Raw genomic sequence first — 21,141 nt, forward strand, 5'->3', positions numbered from 1 at the left:
GGGGGTAGGACTAGATAAGTCTAACTTCTTCCTACTCCGTTCAAGCATGTACTAGGTATAAGCAAATTGATAATATACTTGTGGATATGTGTGGAATTATGTGTGTTGACATATTGACTGTTGTTACATGTTTGAAAGAATAAATCAAATCAAATCAAATCAAATGACAACCACTTTCATTGACCAAGTATGTTACACACACGGAATTTGTCTCCTGTATAGAACCAAGGTAGCATCTGCATTCTGCGGTACCAACTCACACACACACACACACTTCTGCCATCGGGAGCAACTTGGGGTTCAGCATCTTGTTCAAGGACACCTCAACACATGGACTGGGGACTGACCCACCAACCGTCCTGTTGGGGAACAACCACTCTTCCTCCTGAGCCACAGCTGCCCCATGGGTAACAATGCTGGTAATAACAAACCAAAGTTTCTCAGCTGTTGCAATTATTGTCACTGCAATGTGTAAATGTGTAAGATATGATCTAAATTCATCATCAACATGCCCGTGCCGCCTCAGGGGAGGTTCATTATAGCCTATTGACCCAGTTGTGAAAGTCAATCAAGTGTTAAAAATGGGTGGGTCAAGCTGCTGAACACCCTGTTTACTGAAAGAGTGAAACAACAGTGAGAAAGCGATCCAGTTAATACTAGTAAGACAGTGGTGTCTGGATACGACTGCACTAATATACACAGATTCATTCACACAAATAAATGCACACTGTACTGTTTTGGTGATAAAGACACCGAGTTCCCACATTAAGGTACCATCAGTGTACTGTGTCTTCACCAACTGATCCTGTCCAAACTCAAAATTAAACATTTGATTAGTGGCGTCATAGAAGCACACTCCACAGACTTCACTTTGTCAAGCAACATACATACTAAAGCTGAAATTATAATTAAATTAGGTGATGACTGTTTTAATAATCAACTGTTTTAAGGCCTTTTAAAACAAGAACACCCTAAAAAAAATCTGGTTCCAACTTGTCTGGGTTTGTTTGTCTTCTATGAAAATAAATTTTGGACTGGTGGTTTCTGCAGCTTGAAACTTGGAATCTGAAATATTTTAATTTCTCACATCTTACAGACCAATAGTTGGATGCAGCCTTAATTAAAATGATTTTACCCAAATTTAATTGGTTTAATTGGCAGTTAATTGAATTTGCATTAAAAATAGTGTGTTGGTGCAAGTGTGTGCATGTGTTGCACAGGTATTGACTAGTGGTCATTAAGTGCTAAAGGAAAGCCAATTGGTTCCCATGCAGTGAAGCATGACCCTGTCCTCCCCCAACAAGACAATACGCACTGACCACCTGGACCAATAATCTGTGTGTGTGTGTGTGTGTGTGTCTATAATATTGACTGGTTGTAATGTGAGAGGTCAGGACACAATAGCACTGTGACTCTGAAGACCTAACACCATGCTGAGAGAGGTCACAACTATGTGTCACACACACTCATTGACAAAATGCATTCTCTAGTCCCTAACACTAACAATAACCATCAAAACTAAATGCCTACACCTCACCCTTCCCCTAAGCCTAACCTAAACCTAAATGTCCTCACTTTTGACAACTGTCCTCACTCTGTGGCAAAAAATATTTAGTTTAGTTTTTTTTGGTTCTGATCTGGGTCTCATGCAGGGACATCAGAAATGTCTTTGCCTCCATTTTTCCTGGTCTTAATTATAAGTGGGTGATTATGAACAAGTACTTCCATAAAGTCTGCATTTGATCATAGACAAGATATCACATGCAAGCATGAATGCAAAAAGTCATTGTACTGAATAAACAAAAGTATGCATTGAAGTGTTAATCTAAAAGCAATGAACAGTGACTGGTCACATCCTCTATTTAGTTTCAACTGGGGGTGTAATGGTTCACCAAATCCACAGGGGGGTGGGGATAAAAAACCATTAGTTTCGACCATTTAAATTTTATTAGGGCACTAGGGTGGATGGGGATGCTAATAGAATGGGGGGAGGAGGGGAGTGATAAGAAGGAAGGGGTTGGGGGAGCTGTGGATGTTATAGGTCAAAGGTCAGTGTCATAAAACTATCAGATTTTATTGTTGATTGAAGCACATTATTATATGTCTTGTGTTACCCAAATTCCATCTGCGGTGTAGTTACTGTTCGTTGTCAGGTCTTGCAACATGTAAATACACATCTTCCATGTCAGTTAGAAATGGACGGCGATTCAACTCGTCTGAAATACTCACATCACACTACATTGCTTTTGTTTGCTGATTTGAAACCAACCCGCTGCACAGACCTGAATGAGGCTTATTTACATGTATGAAACAGTGTTTGTGTTAGCAAACTGAATCCAAAAGTCCAGTTAATCTCTCTGTGTTTGCCGGTGTGTTTCATTCTGGCTTTTATTTCCTATCACACCAACAGTCTCATCCCTTGACTTTTATCAAACAGTGGCTGGAACATTTATTTACCTCCATTTGGTGCTTTAATGTGAAACAAGATGTTGCACTGACTGAAACACATGGTTGCATTCATGTGTGTGCACGCTCTTCATTGTAAAGCAGTTAGAGAAGTCTGGTAGTATAGTTGTTCTCACTTTGCTGTGATCAAACAGTAGTGACAGAAACACAAACACTGACACAGACATACCTTATGTCAGGCATTGTGATAATTAAATACTTGACTGTACTGTTGTCGGGTTGGAATCCATTCAGCACACCGTTTGTCTTTCAGGTCCTGACACATCACACCTCAAGCTTTAGATTAGACTTTTCTCTTGAACACACCACAAAGACAGATGGCCAGCTGGACACTGACTTTAATACACTGTACAGCACATGCTGCATCTACATCAAAATAACAATCACAGACAGCCCAGTGGTACCCAGTGCTTTTAGAGAGTTTTCCATCTCAAAAACATACTGCATCGAAACAGCACGGAAACAAACGGGATGATCTAAGCATAGTTTGAGTCACGGTTAGATTAGATTGTTCATGGAGTGGACAGTGCTCATGCATATTTTCAAAGTGACAGTGGTGTGGCAAAGAAACACAACGAACTGTGAGTAGAAAGTCAGTTTGGTCACTGGAAAAGAGAAACACGTGGTTGGTGAGACACCTCAACAGCTCAGAGCGAAGAGAGGAAATGGAAATATAAACATATGAAGACATGGTTGCTCTAATACATGGTTTTTATAGTGTTTGTGTGTGTGTGTTAATTTTAACCTTCACATGAGGTCAAAGCAAGGAGTGGAAAAAAACATTGTGAGGTGCACTAACACTTTTGTTTTTGACTTTATCACATCTGACCCACTAATTGGAGAAAAATCACCGAGTTTGTACAGTATATGTTCTAAACTTATTTTTCTATTAATCCCAAGATTTTTGTTTGTGCTAAACAATAAATTTAGTTAGTAAAACAGCACCCAAAACTCTCTGCAATCGCACAATCTAGGTGGTGCATACAACAATTTTTGTAACTTTCCAGACACAGTCACTGTGCAGAGGTAAGTACTGTTGGAACTCTCAAGTTCTCTTTATTTGTTCTTCTTCCAGCTGTATATGAGTGAAACATGCTCCTTTGAAGAGTCTGAAAAGTGTGCACATTATCTTCATTTGCATGATTTGTCATGTCTTGACTACAAGGACAGGAGACTGTGGAGTGATGTATGATGCAGCCTGGAGAGGCTATAAGTGCAGGCCCCATGTTCAGTTGTGGCCGTTCTGAACAGGTATATACATTACTGGCTTTACATGTGATTGTTCACATTGTAGTTAGTCTCAAATACTCTGAAAGCTTGAGCATGTTAGCATAGAAACAGAAAACAAAGTAATGCAAGGAGAATAAAGAGCAGCCGCACTCAGTCAACCTGTTCTTCTACACATTCAAATGAACGTGAACAAATTTCATATTTCTTTTTACTTCATATACAGATTTTGGCACTGGGTGATTTACATGCGAAAATTGTTGGTGTACAATAAATGGAATTTGCATGGGGCAACAGCTTCACGTTTATAGACCGAAACACAACCGAAAACCATGACGCCTGCAGGTTTTACGTAATATGCTGCAAAAGGAAATGTTGCAATAATGAGAATGTTAAATGAAATGTCAGAATTTGGTGGATGTACACAGAGGGAGGAGTAGGCAACATGACCTTGTGACATTTTCTCACCTGAAACATTGAATTCTGCCCTGCATTTCATTAAAACCAAACATGAACCCCTCCATTGCTCTTGCTCTGTTTCTCCAGTCTCATGAAGCACAACCCCCCCACACACACATACCTAACATATAGAAATACAACCCACCACAAACCCCTTAAAAACCCAACACATGGTATTTAGGAGGCAGGATGCAGATATCTAGATGAAAGAAGTAAAAACTGTAGAATGTGCACTCGGTGTTTCCCCCTGTCGAGGGGCTGATGGGGTTTTAGTCCCACATAAAGAACCACACCAAGTCGACATAACTGCTGTAATATTACTCCCAATACTGTTAAATTATCTGAGGGAGTCAAAATTGTCAGTGCATTTATTGTGTAAGTTAGTGAGCAAAGGAAACCAAAACACACTGCACAAGATTATGGGTAAAAGGAGGCAGGCATGGTTGAAAACAATGTCTAAAAAAAATACAGTGCAAGCTCCCCTGGAAAAAGAGTTTGAGTTTGGAATGAAATGATCAACCATGATCTCTTCATCTGTAGCTTCAACGTGCGTGGTTCTGCACTATAGTCAACGTGTCTGACGTTATCTTTTGCCAGTAATGCATAGAAGATGGATGGAGTGAACATGTGCATGGTGTTTGTGGGCTGCTTTCACGTGGAATGAATGTCAGATCAGAGATTCACAGCAGTTGAGCTGCACACTGGTATAAACTGGTCTAAAAGATGTTATCAAACAAGAGCAAACATCTACTATGACCTATGTCCACCTCCTACCAGAGTGAGCAATATGTGAAAACTGACCACTCATCTGATGAGTCAGAAACACTCGGTAGGACAAATTAGTCATGAAGAAACAGGCACAGATGTTTATGTTGTATTTGAAATAAAGCAGCAATAGCTTGTTTCACTCCTGCCTTTCATAGTTCTGACTCACTTTATGTCAGCAAGCGACAGTGTAATTCAAATGCTTGAAATGGTGAACAGAAAAAATAGTCCGCTCCAAGAACATTCGCCAATTCCAAAATAAGACACAAAACATCCATCAAGCTGAAGAAGCTGAAGGAAAGTTTTAAATGTAAGATTTGTTTCCATCATAGCTTTGTTTTTACTTGCAAACAGGAAGGATCCAAGGACAAACAAGTAAGAAGGCTTCCATAAAAAGAAATAAAAAAGACTACCCCTGCTGTTTGCACAAACTCAGTGCATGCCCCCTTTTTTCATATTATATGTGAATCTGCAGATGACTGTTTTTTTTTTACATCATATCTGCTGCTGTTGGTCATTTGCACTGCTGCCCATGTACATTTCATTAGATATTATGCATCCCATTGCCAACGCCCCCGCTGATGTTGACCATCTGACAATCTTCTGGTTATTATTTACACTACTGTCACTGTGTGCACATGGCTTTGAGTTTCATCATAGCCTGTTAGGTTGTACTATTTAGTTTATCCTTAGTACTTAAATTCAGTTTTCATATTCTATTTATTCTGTGTTTATTCTACTTTTATTCTATTTTAGCTTCGTAAATGGTATGGGTGTCCTGCACATATAGACTGAACTGACAATAAAAAAATCTTTGATCTCAGGTTTAGACCAAAGAAAACAAATTGTGCACTTCTGTGTAAAACCATTGTACAATGGAGGCAACCTCAGCTCCACGGGCAACAGCACTAAATGTGGCACATTTTTGTTGTTGTTGCTGCTGTTTTCTATATTTAGAGCTATGTTTTTAGTGCCAACAAATGTGACAGATGCACACATGTTGACCTCATGTTCCATCATGTTGCATGGCTGTGTGTAATTGTGTATGTGTGTGAAGTTTCCATAGCGAACAGTGAGCTGACTCAAAATGAGAACTCAGGGTTTCCTCTGCAAGCCTGAGAGACAGAAGATGAATGGAAAACTGGTTTCACACACAATCACAATATTCTACAAAACCAAAGTAACACAAAAAATATACATTAAAAAAAAGCAGAGCACAGTGGCACACACAATCAAAAATACCTAACTATCACTGAGGTGGACACATACAAAATATAAAATACACATGACGTGACACACACCTGCCTGCCCACACACAAAGACGGATCTTTGTTAAAGTGCTCAGCAGCCAAAGAAAAATGAACCAGAGTCTGCATGCAGAAACACACACTGTGCTAAATAATGATCGCAGCAGGGGGTCAGAGGTCAAAATGTTTAAGGTAATGCAAAGACACAAGACAGCATTCATGCATCAGACTGCACCAATAAATGTGTAAAGAGGAGATTAGTTTTTTCAGCTGTTAAACCTGTAATAATTGATATTTTTGGCCAGTCGGGGGCAGCAGAAATAAGCTATAAACACAACATTAACATTTCACTTTTAAGTTGACATGGTGAACATGTTGGCAAATTTATATTCTGTAGAGCATGTGTTTAAAAGGGTTGTGTTCAGTTACCATTAATCTGTGAAGCAGCATTTCTTGCAGGTATGTTTAGGTAAACTCAGATGTCTTGAGGTGAACATAAAACAGAAGGTGAGACAAAAATCTGCCGCAACAAAGGAGCACACCTTAAACTTTTGTTTCTTTTTTAAGCTTGTTTGTTTTTCATGTAAGGTTTTTTGCACACAGAGGTTTTAATATGTAAGCACAGATCCTGTTTCACATTGTGGCAGTTTCAAAGCACAAGCCTGGCCCCCTTCCCCAGCCCCCCAGCCAGGTTCGCTGTTCATCCTTTTCTTTTTTTTCCATTCACTCTTCTCTATGTCACCTCATCTCTATAATCATCTGATTTCCATTTCCCTTCTTACACGGGGGGGACAACAAAGACTGGAAAGGTTAGGGTCTTAAAGGTGTGAAAAAGTGTGTGGTTTTCTTTATGTCAACTTCAGTGACAACTTACAGCAACATAAATGTACACATGTACAATCCACTCTCAAAAACACACAAACGATTATTTCAGTAAAGCAAACACTACACAAACACTCAGGCACATCTGATGACACACACCTTCACTCACTCCCTCACTTTTCTAAGAAAATTACTTACTGAGCTTATGAGGAAAATATGGAATCTTACACAGATTTATTTTGATTTGATGACATTTCCAGAAAGCCACAAACATTGGGTCAGAGTACTACCACCTTGTACCTCTTTATTTACAGTCTACTAGCCACATTAGGAATTGTCACACCACTGCACAGTAGACATAGAAAAGCTCTGTGCACTGCTCTTTAAGAGATGTAGGGACGTTAACCAAATGCACATTTGCAAAACCAACCAGTTAGTTTTCATCCTTGAAGTCATTTCTCTTGTAAAAGCAAATCAATTCGGATAAGGCACAAATTTCACCTTGGTGTCACTTGTTCTAGGACCAACTGGTTTGCTTCGCAAGTGCGTATCTGCTTAACCCGCCCACGACCAGTAAAGAGCAGTACACAACCACTTCCCTGAACTTTTCCCTTTCATGAAGGTCCCCAGTGCAGTGATGAGAGTCCTGAACAAGGCTAGAGGTCTACAGGCTGTTTAGGCATAAGTGTGCAAAAACAAATTCAGAGTATAAAGTAAAGTACATCAAATTAAGGAGCAGCTTGACTTGAAACAGGACTACTGTATTCCAAATCTTGCATGTACAAAATGAACAACATGTAGGGTGTGCAGTTTGAATTGCACACCCTAAAAAAAAGCTGTGCAAGCTTGTTATGGTTGTGTTTGAGTCTGATGCTAATTGATGGTAACAACAGCTGTGTCTGGAGGAGGCATCAGTTTCAGGTAAACCTGGTGCTCTACCACCACCACCTGGTTCCAGCCCTCTGACTTACAACAACTGAAGGAAAAGGAGAAAGCATCATTTAGGCAAGGTGTTGCCCATTCTTCTGAACTGAACCTGGAACAAACAGAGAAGTGTGTGTGAAACAGTGGACAACTGTTAGACTGCTGCTTTAGAGCTGCAGAGGTCACGCATCTGTTTATATGGCAACACATACTGTATATGCAAAGACCACTTTCTTTTGCAAGGGAACAGTTTCTATCAGTGAGCAAAAACCTGAAAGCATCAACATGTTTCCACACAACTGTAACCTGTTCAATACAAGGCTCAGCCTGGCCACGTTCTTAGAACGGCAGCCTGAGTGTCCAGGTTTCATTGATCCAGTTACCCACGAGGGAATACTTCGAGTATGTAAACACAGACATCGCTATGACGATTGTCTTGCACTGTTATGTAGTGGAAACACATTAAACAGTGTTGTTTGCTTTCTGACCGTCACGACAATAGATTTGGAGTAAACACAGCTGAAACACTATAAAACACTGAATCAAGAAAAAAATTCAGAAAAAGAAATAAGATTTCATGAAAGAACATACAGTGTTGTTGTGTGTGTGGAAGTGTCTACATGTGTCCTTTTCATCTGTGCTTCCTCAGGAGTGTCTCGTGTTTCGTAAAGTGTTTGTCTTCCCACAGAGAAGTGTGTGTGAGTGATGTGGTAACACACATGCACACACACACAAACACAGTGGCATTATGCACCTGGCTGCAGTATGACAAAAGTTTATCAGCGAGTGAATCTAGTGTAAACCAGCGACGCAGGTGTCTCATCTGTACGTGTGAGATCCCTTCTCATTGCTGAGATCAGTAGTGCTGTGCTGGAGTTCAACAGCGTCTTTGTTTAAACGAGCAAAAGGGGCTTCGTTAGGCGATTTTAAATCAAATATAAAACTCCTCGTATGAGTTGGCTAAAAAGGGAGAGTATGATGTAAGGTGTCTAGTTATTTTGAGACCGTTAACAATTAATATGCATGTGACAAAGACATCAGTCCCACATCAGGCTGGAAACAACATATAACCACTAATGGGACAGTGCATCACACACTATCATCACAAGCATCATGCATGACAATGCTAGGGGCAAAATGATACCGGTCTGGCACATGAAAAAGTGCAGTCCAAACCTCTCTTACTGCCTGTGTGAACAAATAAAAATGAATCTGGCACAAAGAATCACTCAGCTTTTTGCACAGTTGAAGAACAGATAATGTATACGCTCCACACATGGTGGCCACGTTTAAATGCTCTGCTCCAGCATCACATCAGCTTTGCCTCCCCCATGTGGATTAGCTCTATAACCTCAGAGTGAACTCAGGGTGCTGAGGTACCGTTGTGTGGTGGGTTCAGAAAAGTATTCCGACTCTTTCACTTTGTGTTGCACACTACATTTTAAATGAATAAAGCTGTCATCTGTCTACATTCAATAATGCCAAAGTGAAGCTATGCTTTTAGAAATTCTTGCAAATATATTAAAACTCAAAAGTTGAATGTTTTATGCCTTTAAAATGAAATCCACAACACAAAGTGAATGGGTCTGAACAATATGTGAAACCGCTGTAGGCATGTCTTTTATGGAGTGTGTATGAGACGACAAAAGAAACCAAAGAAGAATAAATCACGTTTTCAAAACCAGCTGCTTGGAATCTCATTGAGATCAACTCACATAAGAGGATTCGACAACAAGTGGGAGTACGGCGTACAGGTGAGCACTGACAACTGAACAACAGATTCTTGTATTTTCCTGGGTCGCAACAATTACATTAACTCAAACATGCACATCAGACAGAAAAACAAAGGTTTTGTGTGTGTGTGTGTATAATTGCAGAGAAGGGGGGAAGTCCTTTTCTGTGTTCGGGGATGCCAACCTCAGAGGAAACCCATTCTCCACCTGCCACCCACGCATCCACCTACACAGTGGAAACTTCTGTCTGAAAAACACACACACACACACACACAGCATGTGATTGAGGAGGCTTTCAGGTGATGCAAAACACCGGCTGAAAGTCGTGTGCTTAGAGGAAATGATATAGTCGCATTAACCAGTGGTGAAGTGCAACTAAAAACATGTACTCAAGCGTCGTAACTAAAGAAGCAGTTGAGGTGCAGAGAAAACGTGCAGCAGTGGAGCAGTGCAGGGCCCCATGTGTGGGGGACGGACACTCTTTACCAAGCACACAAACACTATACAAGTCTTTACTGAAACACACTCCTGATTGCACAAACACACAGATGCTTCCGAGACAACAGACAACACAACAAACACACAATTCAGTCGCACAGATAACACACACTAGACACACTTAGGGGGGGGTCATTTTGTCACTGCAGTTATTAATCATAAAGGTCCAAATTCAAAACCATCTATGCTCTTTGGTGTAGTTATGGTCAGTTATCTTAACAAAATTCAGTTTCACTATTATTAGTTTGATATTTAACTATTTATTAATACAATACAGTGATTAAAATCCTGATGTAACACTATTTAGTTATGCAGGCAAACTACGACTTGTGTGATTCCTATTGGACCGTCTTGCCACTGGATGCCAGTACAAATAAACTGGCCCCAGTTCTCCACACCCGTTGACACAGCTTGACTTTAGTTGCCCCCTTTCATTGTTATATAAACTAATATTGGTCCAACTTTTGAGACAGCAATCACATTTTTTCTCTTCTTCTGTAGATTTGGCCACTCACTCTCTTTTGCTTGCTGTCTGTTTTTCTGTCCTTCCTTTCTTTCCATAAACAAGTAAATAAAAATTCTGAACACATATCGGATCCAGTTTTAGTTTAATTCCTCTTTAGAAAAAAAGATCTCCACTTCAGTACATATACATAGCACAAGGCAGGGAGCCATTTTTAATCTTTTTAACTCTTTCTTTCTTCAAAGCAGAGTTAAAAGCAGCAGCAGAATTGATGCCAACAACCAGCACTGGGCTTCCCAAAGCTTTCACAGCCAGATCCAGATCACAGAGGAGCCGAGGTGAACGACTGGCACTGAAATCCAGCAGACAGAAAATATGCACCTGGATTGTGTGGAGCACTGAAATGAGCTAAACACGTCAAAGTGTGGAGGAAAGATCTGATTCAACATTCCATGTTTTTCTTAAAATGACATTTAGTTATCACCATTCAGATTAGTTATGTGTGAATCAAAGTAAAACGGGCTTGAATGCAATAGTGTAAATAATATTAAAGTGAAATTAAACCTATAAAACAGTTCAGATTGAAGGATTTAACTGCAAGATTACAATGAATGTCAGCTTAGTCATGTAAATGTATCTAGTCCTAATGGAGAAAATCTCAGCCATATACCACAAGTATCTGTTTATCACAGCTCTGGTAAAGGCGTTGTTAGAGGCGATAAAGCCACAGAGAAAAGTGTTTTGTCCTGATGCGTCTTCTGTCTGCACTTCATTTACAATTCCAGTGCAGAGTCGTGTTTGGGAAACCTGGTCCTGACCAGCTGAAACAACTTTATCAACAGACAGGTTGCTGGTGTAGAATATATCATATTTATATTATTTACAAAATCTCTATACAGTCAAATACACAAGGGTGAAAAGGTCTGTCCTGCTAGTCAAGCGTTCCAGAAGAGAGTGTGAAGGCTGGATGTGCTCACGCACCAGGAGGATGATGGACCAAGTTAAGAACTAATGAGGAAAACAAAGAGCAAAGAGAGGTGGAAAAACATGAAGATCACAACACACATTATGTCACAGTGAGTGGAGTTCAACATGAGGTTTGACAGCGACAGGGCGTTTACAGATGACCTACCCTGAAGGAACACTGTTCAAGATCAGCTCCAGCTCATCTGAAGTACTTTTAACATTGGTGTTAATAAAAAATTAGTGTAAAGTTTAAACAAATTCAACCAGCATCATACATCCAACAAGATGAACAGTCTGACTGTGACAAGTATCTGCCATAACAGAGCCGTGTCCAAAATAACTGTAGGTCTGTTTCTTTTACCGTACAGCATCACGGCATCACACAGACCACAGAGGGAACATGCTTGGCACACTCACATTGCTGCATAATTGGGTGTAAATCATCCTGTTGTGAGCATCCACCTTAAATAGTGTTAACATCTACAGTAAGTCAGCAGGACAGAAACTTCAAGGAGAAACTAACAGGATTTCTCAGAAGGGAACATCAACAGGGTTGCATATATAGTTCTTTTAAAACATTTACAAACAGCTGTTAGGTTTAGAAAAGGGGCCTACATTATTGACAGATGAGTTACTGCATAGCCTGTTAGATTTCACTATGGATGACAACATTTGCTGTTCGATGGACACTTTCACCCAAAGCTTCCTACAGTACTGAGACATTTAAACTGGTCTGAGGACAGGTGGTCCCTGTGGGAAATAAACTCAGACTGTTACCAAAGCAGACAAGCACCCACGTTGATAACAGGCTCGTGATAACAGAAGAAACGAAAGCTAATTTACCTAACGTTTTGCTTCATACTGTACAGTATCTGTGGATTCGTTATAGAAAATGTCTGAAACATTTTTAAAAAGTTTACAAATATGTCAACTAGAGTCCAAGACGTGATACTGCTTTGGATGATGGATTTATGAGTGGCTGCCATGAAAACAAAGTTTATGTGAAGCAAGTCTCATTCATTTGGTTTTGGAGTCAGGAACACCGAAGATACAGCAGTACAGAAGGTACTGTAGGGACCAAAACACAACATGGACTCAAACTCAGGATATTCCCAGGTCAGTCTCTATCACTGGCTCGGAACAGTTGCAGATTAGTATGAAAATGATATTACATGATACCATCACATAGGATCACCTATATTCTGCAGAGACCATGTTTCAGATTAAAATGTTTCCCATGTTTGTCCTGATTTATTTTTGATAAAAGAACAGACACCAGGACTGAGCCAAATGATGAGCAGTAGATTGGTTTCCATAAAAAAAGGCTCCTTCTATTTTGATGTTTTGAGAGTAAAGGCTCTGCAGAACAGTGATGACATGTTTAAAACTCACAGTGACAATGTTCACCAATACAAATGCTGCAACTCACAACATGTTTTAAGTCATTTCCTCAGCCTGACAGAGCATGACAGCAAGGATTTACAATTCTGAGCACATTCACACTGGTTCTTTTGTGCCAACCAGAAACAATCAGAAGATCAGGTGGGAAAATACAAGAACTCACATTATTACTGATAAAAAAACAACAACAACAACAAAAAAACAGGATAAAAATGTTCCCAAACCACACTGTTGTCCAAAACACTATAAAAAGGAACGTGAGAAAACATGTGCATTTACACACCCTGTTATTAATGATCTGTTGTTTCACAAGAACGTGGTGAAAAATGCCAAGCGTTCGTACCGAAGACACTGCAGCGCCAGTTAATAGTACAACGGGAAACAAAACACAACAACAGAAGCAAAGACAGAAAGTGAAACCCAAACATAAAAATGTATGTGGATGCACAACATTACCACAACACTGAGGAAAAGTTCAGTAGGTAAAAAAAGGACATGACGCAGGAAACTGAAACATACAGACGAACGCACGACCAAGGCAACTGATGAAAAGAAGGGATGGCACGAGGTAAAAACACCTGACAGGTCAAGGCCATGGTTATCATCCAAGCATGAGGTGGAAAAAGGCAAATGAGGAAAAAATTAACAGACCAGAAAACACTATAAAGGATCTCACCAGTTTTACAGTTTTACTCTTAACACTTGCAAACTGTAAGTATCAGATTATTTAAGATAATCACTACTTGACTGGTTCATTATACCCAATATATCCAACAAATCTACACTTTTTTTTTTTTTACTTTTGTACCGATCTACCCTGATTATTGTGAGTTATGAATTGTTCATAAAAAAACCCAACTCATCTATATTGATTCTATTCAATGTAGAATTCACAAACATAATTCCTTCAAATGATGCATATTCAATTTCACAGCAAAGCTTATTAAATGTGTAGATAAAATCCCAAATATAACAACTTCCTAAGAACCAAGTTGCCTGTAATCCAACTGCCTCAGGTCTCTTTGTACAAATGACCAAAAAATAAAACCCACACAACAGAACTGTATAGCAGCAAACATGGAATTAGTTGGGGTCAAAGTGTAGCTCATGTGTATGCTATGAGATAAGTGACATTAAGAAATCACAAGGTGCCATCAAGAAAATCTGCAGTGCTAATTAACACAGGCTCAAAAACACTGGAAACTAACTGACCCTAAAGTGTTGACAGTGATGATTTGGAGGTATTTAACAATAAAAACCAACAGATGGAGGTGAATTACACAAAGGACGATTCCAAAAAAGGGAAAAAGCAGAGTTCCTCTGCTGAAGAGTAAAGGCATGTAGGCAATGGTAATAACGATATAACAACAGACACTGGAGACTGAACCGCCCAGCTTCATAGCCTGGCTGCTTTGACAATAAACAGAGATGAAAGGCTGTAAACTCCAGGTAGGGGGAACATTACGGGAAACTAATAGTTCACCGTCAGAAGCTAGAAAGTTCACTGATGACAAAGCCTCTTTTTAGCTGTCACTGTCATGCATATAGCAAAGCTTACCTAAAGAATGAGGCGTACATTTATAATTCCAACATTATTGCAGGTCAGGTTAGATCCCTACATGTTAAAAGAGCCACACTAGCAGATTCACACTAACATTTTCAAGTATTCAGTATATACACAATTTTTAAATCTCTTCTAAGGTGCATGTGCTAGTGTGGATATGGTCTCAGATCAGGACAGGCATGTAGTCTGTGCGCACGAGGCTGCCCTGGCTCACTGTTCTTAGACAGGCATGCAAACTGTGCATCTGGGAGATAAATGCGGTCATTTCTTTGCCTAGAGCTAATGAAAAGCCTTTCTTCTGCCGCAGCTTGGGCTGTGTTCAGTGTGGTTCATTCTGATCAGTTCTGTCAATTGTCCTTGAAAGCCAAGCTCAGTAAAGGTGGACCTGGGCATGTGCCACCGCACAGGGTTCATGTTTGGTTGAAATAAAGCACAGAGAATTTAAATGGCCTATGAACGATAAAAAGTGTCCATCTGGGTTGCAGAATTAGTTGGGGTCAAAGTGTAGCTCACTGGCCAACTACTTACTTTAACTAGATATACTGTACACGTATAGGATTTGGGTTTTTCTCACTGTGTGTGAGTAAAACGTTGGGGAATAAAACTACACCTACCCAGCAGCAGATTAAGAAGAAAACATCTGCACCACTAGAGTAAGAACAGTCTAATCTACAGCAGATGAACCGATTCTGCTGCAAGCAGATCAGGATGCTGGACCTTTCTTATGGAAGGATTCAGCTCAGCCCCAAACACCTCATTACATCACAATGCAACACCCAAACAAGGAAGCAGGGCGAGGAATCGGACTTCCACCTCGCTGAAGTGTCCTGGAGCTAGATGCTGAAAGACAGGGAAGGGCAAGAGAAAAAGAAAATAGGGTGTGCAACAGAAACAAAAAAAAAAAAACATCCCTCAGTATTTCACAAATCACAAACACATGTCGCTGAGCCAGACTGGGTCCTGATCTGTAGTTATGGTGCTGCTGAGAGAACAACGCACTGTCTGATGGAAGACAACCTCTTGGTCCCATGGTCTAACGCTAAGCTCAGCAGGTTAGGTACAGTATGAATATGTGGCAATATGGTGTTGTTAATGCTGTTTAGGCAGATGGAGATGAGACCAACAAAAAGGCCATGTGTAGTGGAGCAACACCAAGAATTAAAGACTGTTTTACTGCTTCCAACCTGAGCTGTAGGAGGCAGTTGTTGTATGACTCTTAACAGGATTTGGCTTCAGTGCACTCCTTAGAAGACTGTAGCACAAGGGGCAACTTTTTGTGCAACAAGCAGGCAACAGCAGAATGCCTCTCAACCCTTAGCTACTGCCACAACTGCTGTGCAGCTGCAGTTTGGAGCTGGGTGACCACCAGCTGATCTAGATAAACATTAGCAGCTCCAGCTGTGTGTCTGCAGGAGGCATTGGGGGTCAAATGATGTTTCTGTGGTTGCAGAAAAGCAACTGCCTTGTTGCCCTGGTGATAAAAACGCCTAATTACTCACTGAAGAGTAACTTTATTTCTGTGCAGACATCCCTACTGTTGCACAAATAGCAGCCCAGGAAACCACAGCCTCCAGAGCATAATGTTACAGTAGCTTTTCACACAAAAACAGACACCAGAATACTCTGTGTCTCTGTGCCTCCTGACACAGGGCTGATGACAGGAATCAGCAGAGCTGTTCACAGAAAACTATAAATTAAAGATTATATTAAAATCTCCACGATAAGGAGACACTGTTGGGGAAATCTGGGAGATGGATGTTAGAGGTTATTATTTACATGTATTAAATTATTAAAATGGCTTTTTTCAGTTTCCGTGTCCCTCTTAGTGTTCCTGTAGCGGCCTCTGTGAACAGGACCTTTCAGCAGCGCAAAAGTTGATGACATCACAGCGTCGAGAGTTGATGACATCACAGGGGTGGATGACATCGTCTTGTCAAGGGCTGATGATGTCATGGCATAGTTTCCTTCACGGTTCCTCCATTGTTTTGAGCAACTCCATCAGTGCCCCGACAGCTCCGAAATAACCCTGGAGCAAAAAGACATGAACACACTTCTTACATCCACTTCATGGAGCTTTGTTTATAACAAAGCCCAACAGTGCTGCAGGTTTCTAATGCCTGCCTGGGATTATATTTGGTTTAAATTCATTTCTCAAGTGGACTGAGGTCCATAGCGGGGTTGCCTTTATCCTCTGGATTATTTCTTAAGCGCTCACCTCATGTTCCAGGAAGAGGGCTCGTAGTTGTCCTTTAGACCAGAAGTCCATGGCATAGGCAAGCAGTTTTGTAGACACCGTGTTGATACGAAGGAAGTTCCCAACAAACACCACGCGCTCGATTTTCTGACATGAAGAGAAACGTGAAAACAGTCAGGTGAAATGAGACAGTCCTGCTTCGCACTCAGCCGAGGACCTTTGTTGCTGTTTTTCTCTCCCTTCATGTCCTATTATCACTCTACTATGGACTTCAATGGAAGCAGAATAGCAAAACAGCAATAGAAAGGGGAAAAAATGAGAATAGCCAAAAAAAAGTTCAATACATTTAAACGTTATTTTGATTGCACCAAAAAAATTGGTGCTCTGTGCGGTTTCTATGAACCAGGCAATATGAACGTCAGTCCCTTGAATAAAGATCAGAAACTGTGGGTAAAACTGCAGTGTCTCTTCCAAACCACACGGTGGTGCTGAGAAGCTATCAAAATGGTTACCAGTAAACCTGTTGCCCTTTACCACTGATAAAGCAAACAAACCAACCAAATGCTGATCAAATTTGGTATTACACAAAAAACGGAAAAGCTTTCACCATTACAATGAGGCAAAAAAAACCAACCTAAAACTGTTAAATGTTGCTAAAACATGCAGATTTTTTAAAAGATAATTGGCTTAAATGTATTTGCAGCTAAAGGGTGACAGTAAAGTTGGTAAATTAAGCAGATGTGTAGAAACAATTTTAAACAAGAAAGACTTTTTATATTTCCAGTCACAAATCAACAGTTTTACCTCCAGTTTGACATCACCCGCAGGGGAAAACAATCATACTGAAAGAATAAGCTCTGCATGTGTGAAAATGGATGATGTTACTTGGATGTATGACAAAACAGCTCCAGTGGTTTGGAACTTTTTAATAGCTTTTTAATGGCTGTGACCAGTATTAAATCTAATTTAAAATAAGTAAAATAGTTCAGCTGTTTACAAGATGATAATTTGACTGGATGGAGGTAAAACAGCGACAGAGGCTAAGAACAGACGTAGAACGAGGTTCTCTTCATGCTGTAAACTGCACTGTGCAACCTTTATATTGTTATTTTGACTGTACACTTAGAACAAGGTCAGCATGTGTATGTGTGTAAAGGCCGGTACACTGATATGCATCTACGTATAATGGGCAAACACCGGACTTATCAGGTCATCTACCCTTGATAGGACCGAGGCTTCCTGTCCGACACTTAGTCTTAAAGAATGTCATCACTCTGGATTTCAGAGCAGAATTTTAATCTCTGTCTCATATCAACATTTTAGATAATTAAAATCAAAACCACAACTACTGGTTAATTCCACCAGCTCTACATGTGTGCATCTCCGCTGCAGCCCTGTATGCAGTGATAGCCCTGTACAATGCTGCTTGATCGCCATGCCACAAGGCAACACTGTAAAGAAGCTCACTGCACACAGAAAGTCTCCAGAAAATAACTAGTTTGAGTTTGGCTGCTGCCACTGTGAAACTTTACTGCTTTTTATATTTAACTATGTGCTGATTTATTTTAATTGCAATGAACCTCATATACTCAGAACAGAGGCAACACTGTAAAGAAGCTCACTGCACACAGAAAGTCTCCAGAAAATAACTAGTTTGAGTTTGGCTGCTGCCACTGTGAAACTTTACTGCTTTTTATATTTAACTATGTGCTGATTTATTTTAATTGCAATGAACCTCACATACTCAGAACAGAGTGCAAAGTGGTGTGTGTGTGTGTGTGTTACTGAGAGAGAGCATGGTGACTAGCTAAACCCTGGTCATTACTGTATGTAGGTGTTTATTGACAAGTAATATATAAATCACATATGCCTGTTAAGGACCAGGACCCTGTGTGTGTGTGTGTGTGTGTGTGTGTGTGTGCACATGCGTGTACCTCATTGACAGCACACATTCGTGCTATGGATCCTATGTTATTAGTGATGGTGACCAGCGTAGCTCTGGCCAGGTCTTCCTTACTGATGCTGTCCCGCTTCTCTTTGCTCATCATGTGACCAAAACTGAAAAACAAACCAAACAAAACATGTAAAAAAAAAAAAGGCCTTTTACATGTAAGCGCACACACACATGCTCACACGCATTCCTTATGGGTATCGCTTTACTCTGATGACCTCTTAACAAAGTAAAGAAAAACAGAATATGAGCCTCTGCAAAGGGCATGATAACCTTCAATAAACAAGTGTTGTCAGTGAGTATAACTGTTTTTCTACTAAGCTAATGCATCAACTAGTAAAGAATGGATTACAGAATCTGTGGACAGTATTAAGTTAGAAAAGGCAGCTTTTAGATTGCAAAACAATGAGGCCGAATATGCTGAGACATGGGCTGCAGGTTTGCTGTGCACACAACTAAACCCAGTGTGCCTCACTGTCATTCAGCGGTTACTTCATACAGCGTTTCCTGGTGTGTGTCTTTTTAAATTCTGCGTGACTGTGTATATTTATGCGGTAGTACATTCATAGAAAGGATGAAACCACCGTTCCCACACAAAATTAAACCCTGCTAAGACATTTTGATTTATGTTCTCTCCATTGTGCTGTTTGAGCAATTTTCTAATGTAAATACATAAAGTGCTTAAAGCTGATTCAGCAGATTCCAAGCTGAGCTGATCTACTTCAAATGTTTCATTTAAGAATTGTATCAGGTTCACCTAGTCAGCCTTATATTTTGTTGACCTCTGCCCTCACCCTAATCCACTTAAAGCTTGTTCTTTTTGTTTTCCATCAAACCAGCTCTTCAGTGGCCCTTGATGCTTTTATCGTTCAGAGGATCACGTCTTGCTGAAGTCAACTGTGGCAACATTGGGGGCAAACCCTCATCACACTCACCTGGATGCCACAGCAGAGCCCAGTAGGCCGAAGCGCTCGTAGTCTCCTCCATAGATGTCTTTCACCAGCTTGTCCACATTGCTAGAGTCACCCTTACTGGCCATTTCCAATGCCTCCTCGAACGTCTCGCAGCCCGTCAGCAGACAGCAAAGGCCCAGGAATGTACCACCTCCCAGACTGAACGTAAGAGAGGCAGCAGATAAAGCAGGAATAGATCAAGTGTGAGTAAAAGAGAGAAAAGGGGGAAAGAAAGACAGATGAGGTTGGAGAAGACAGAGAATGGGCAGGAGGCATATGGAAGAAGAAAGAGGGATAGGCGGGGGAGCAGAGAGAGGAAGAGAACAGATGGGGGAAAGAAAACAAACAACAGAAGAAGGGGAAAGAGATGAAAAAAGAATTCTTTAAGATGTGATCATTTGCTGTCTGCGTCTACTTCTATCAAATATGTCAGACTGGCTCCAGTGTTCTGAAGTCAACAAAACAACTGCAGAATACAATATTTGCAGGAGGATGAACATGACAAAGCGCAAACAGGTTGTGTTTAAATATCTACCACTCCACATGTTAGAGGAATTATTTTCAATGATGTGAGAGAGAGTGCTTGGCCTCAGCATGCTGCTGGTGTTACGCTGCATTCGGGAACCTGTCAGACTGCATAGCAGCACAACAATAAGCTCGCCTTCAGCATCTTTAAAAGATATGTTCACTGAATTTGCTGTCTTCTTGATATTTTAGCTTCTACGGCTTCTGAATCTGCAGCACAGCTGCGTGAAATAAAAACTCTGCACAATGTAGTGCAGAGTTTACATCTCTCTTTAAATGATAATCGTCTCTCGTCCTCATTAAAAAAAAATATCTCAAAAGATTCAAAAAGGAGTTTATTAAACTCTATTCCCAGTCTAGAGCTCTCCCTACACACACTCACTCACAATGAGACACACTTTCCATTATGTACTTTAGTCTCATATACAGTGGGTACGGAAAGTATTCAGACCCCCTTAAATTTTTCATGGCATGCAATCTACCTACACTACCTTCGCGATCTACCAGTCGATCGCGATCGACATATTGGTATGCGGAACCTTTGACGGACTGCTGTTTCCTGTGGTAAACCGTACTCATTTCCTGTTTTCTGTATTTGCACTGCGTTGTGCTTGCTTCCAGATTGTTTAGGAATTAAACTCACTATTTTCTAGGTTCATCTGAATTTTTGAATGACAACATACGTTTGCACCACTTAAAGTACTTGTTTTGCAGAAGTTCTTGCTAACTACCAAATTTAACTTGCTACTTTAGGTCGACTAGTTTAGAAGCTAGCTAAGCTAGTAGCTTAATCGAGAGCAATGGCTTCCCCCTCTTCCTCTCCTCCTTTCTTTTGCTCGGAGTGTCGCATGTTCAGTTATTCCTCTGCCTCCTTTAGTGATAATGGTACTTGTAATAAATGTCAGATGCTAGCAGCATTGGAGGCGAGGCTCACAGACTTAGAAGCGCGGCTCCACACCATGGAGAATAGGCCAGCTAGCTAT

At 40.5% G+C, this 21,141-nt stretch overlaps 1 protein-coding gene across 2 annotated transcripts in view; it reads right to left on the reverse strand.

Moving 5' to 3' along the window:
- Nucleotides 1-10,738: 10,738 nt before the first annotated feature.
- LOC109961078 (pantothenate kinase 3-like) overlaps nt 10,739-21,141 on the reverse strand; it is a 28,546-nt gene continuing 18,143 nt past the window's right edge. For both annotated transcript variants that reach the window (XM_020601659.1, XM_020601660.1), the window contains exons 5-8: nt 19,616-19,792; nt 18,664-18,787; nt 16,751-16,876; nt 10,739-16,561 (exon numbers count right to left, since the gene is read on the reverse strand). In XM_020601659.1, coding sequence (XP_020457315.1) covers nt 16,502-16,561; nt 16,751-16,876; nt 18,664-18,787; nt 19,616-19,792 — 487 coding nt within the window. In that variant the 3' untranslated portion in view covers nt 10,739-16,501. The remainder of the gene's footprint in view (nt 16,562-16,750; nt 16,877-18,663; nt 18,788-19,615; nt 19,793-21,141) is intronic.

Source organism: Monopterus albus, unplaced genomic scaffold (assembly GCF_001952655.1).
Source record: "Monopterus albus unplaced genomic scaffold, M_albus_1.0 scaffold52.1, whole genome shotgun sequence".
Lineage (NCBI taxonomy): Eukaryota > Metazoa > Chordata > Actinopteri > Synbranchiformes > Synbranchidae > Monopterus > Monopterus albus.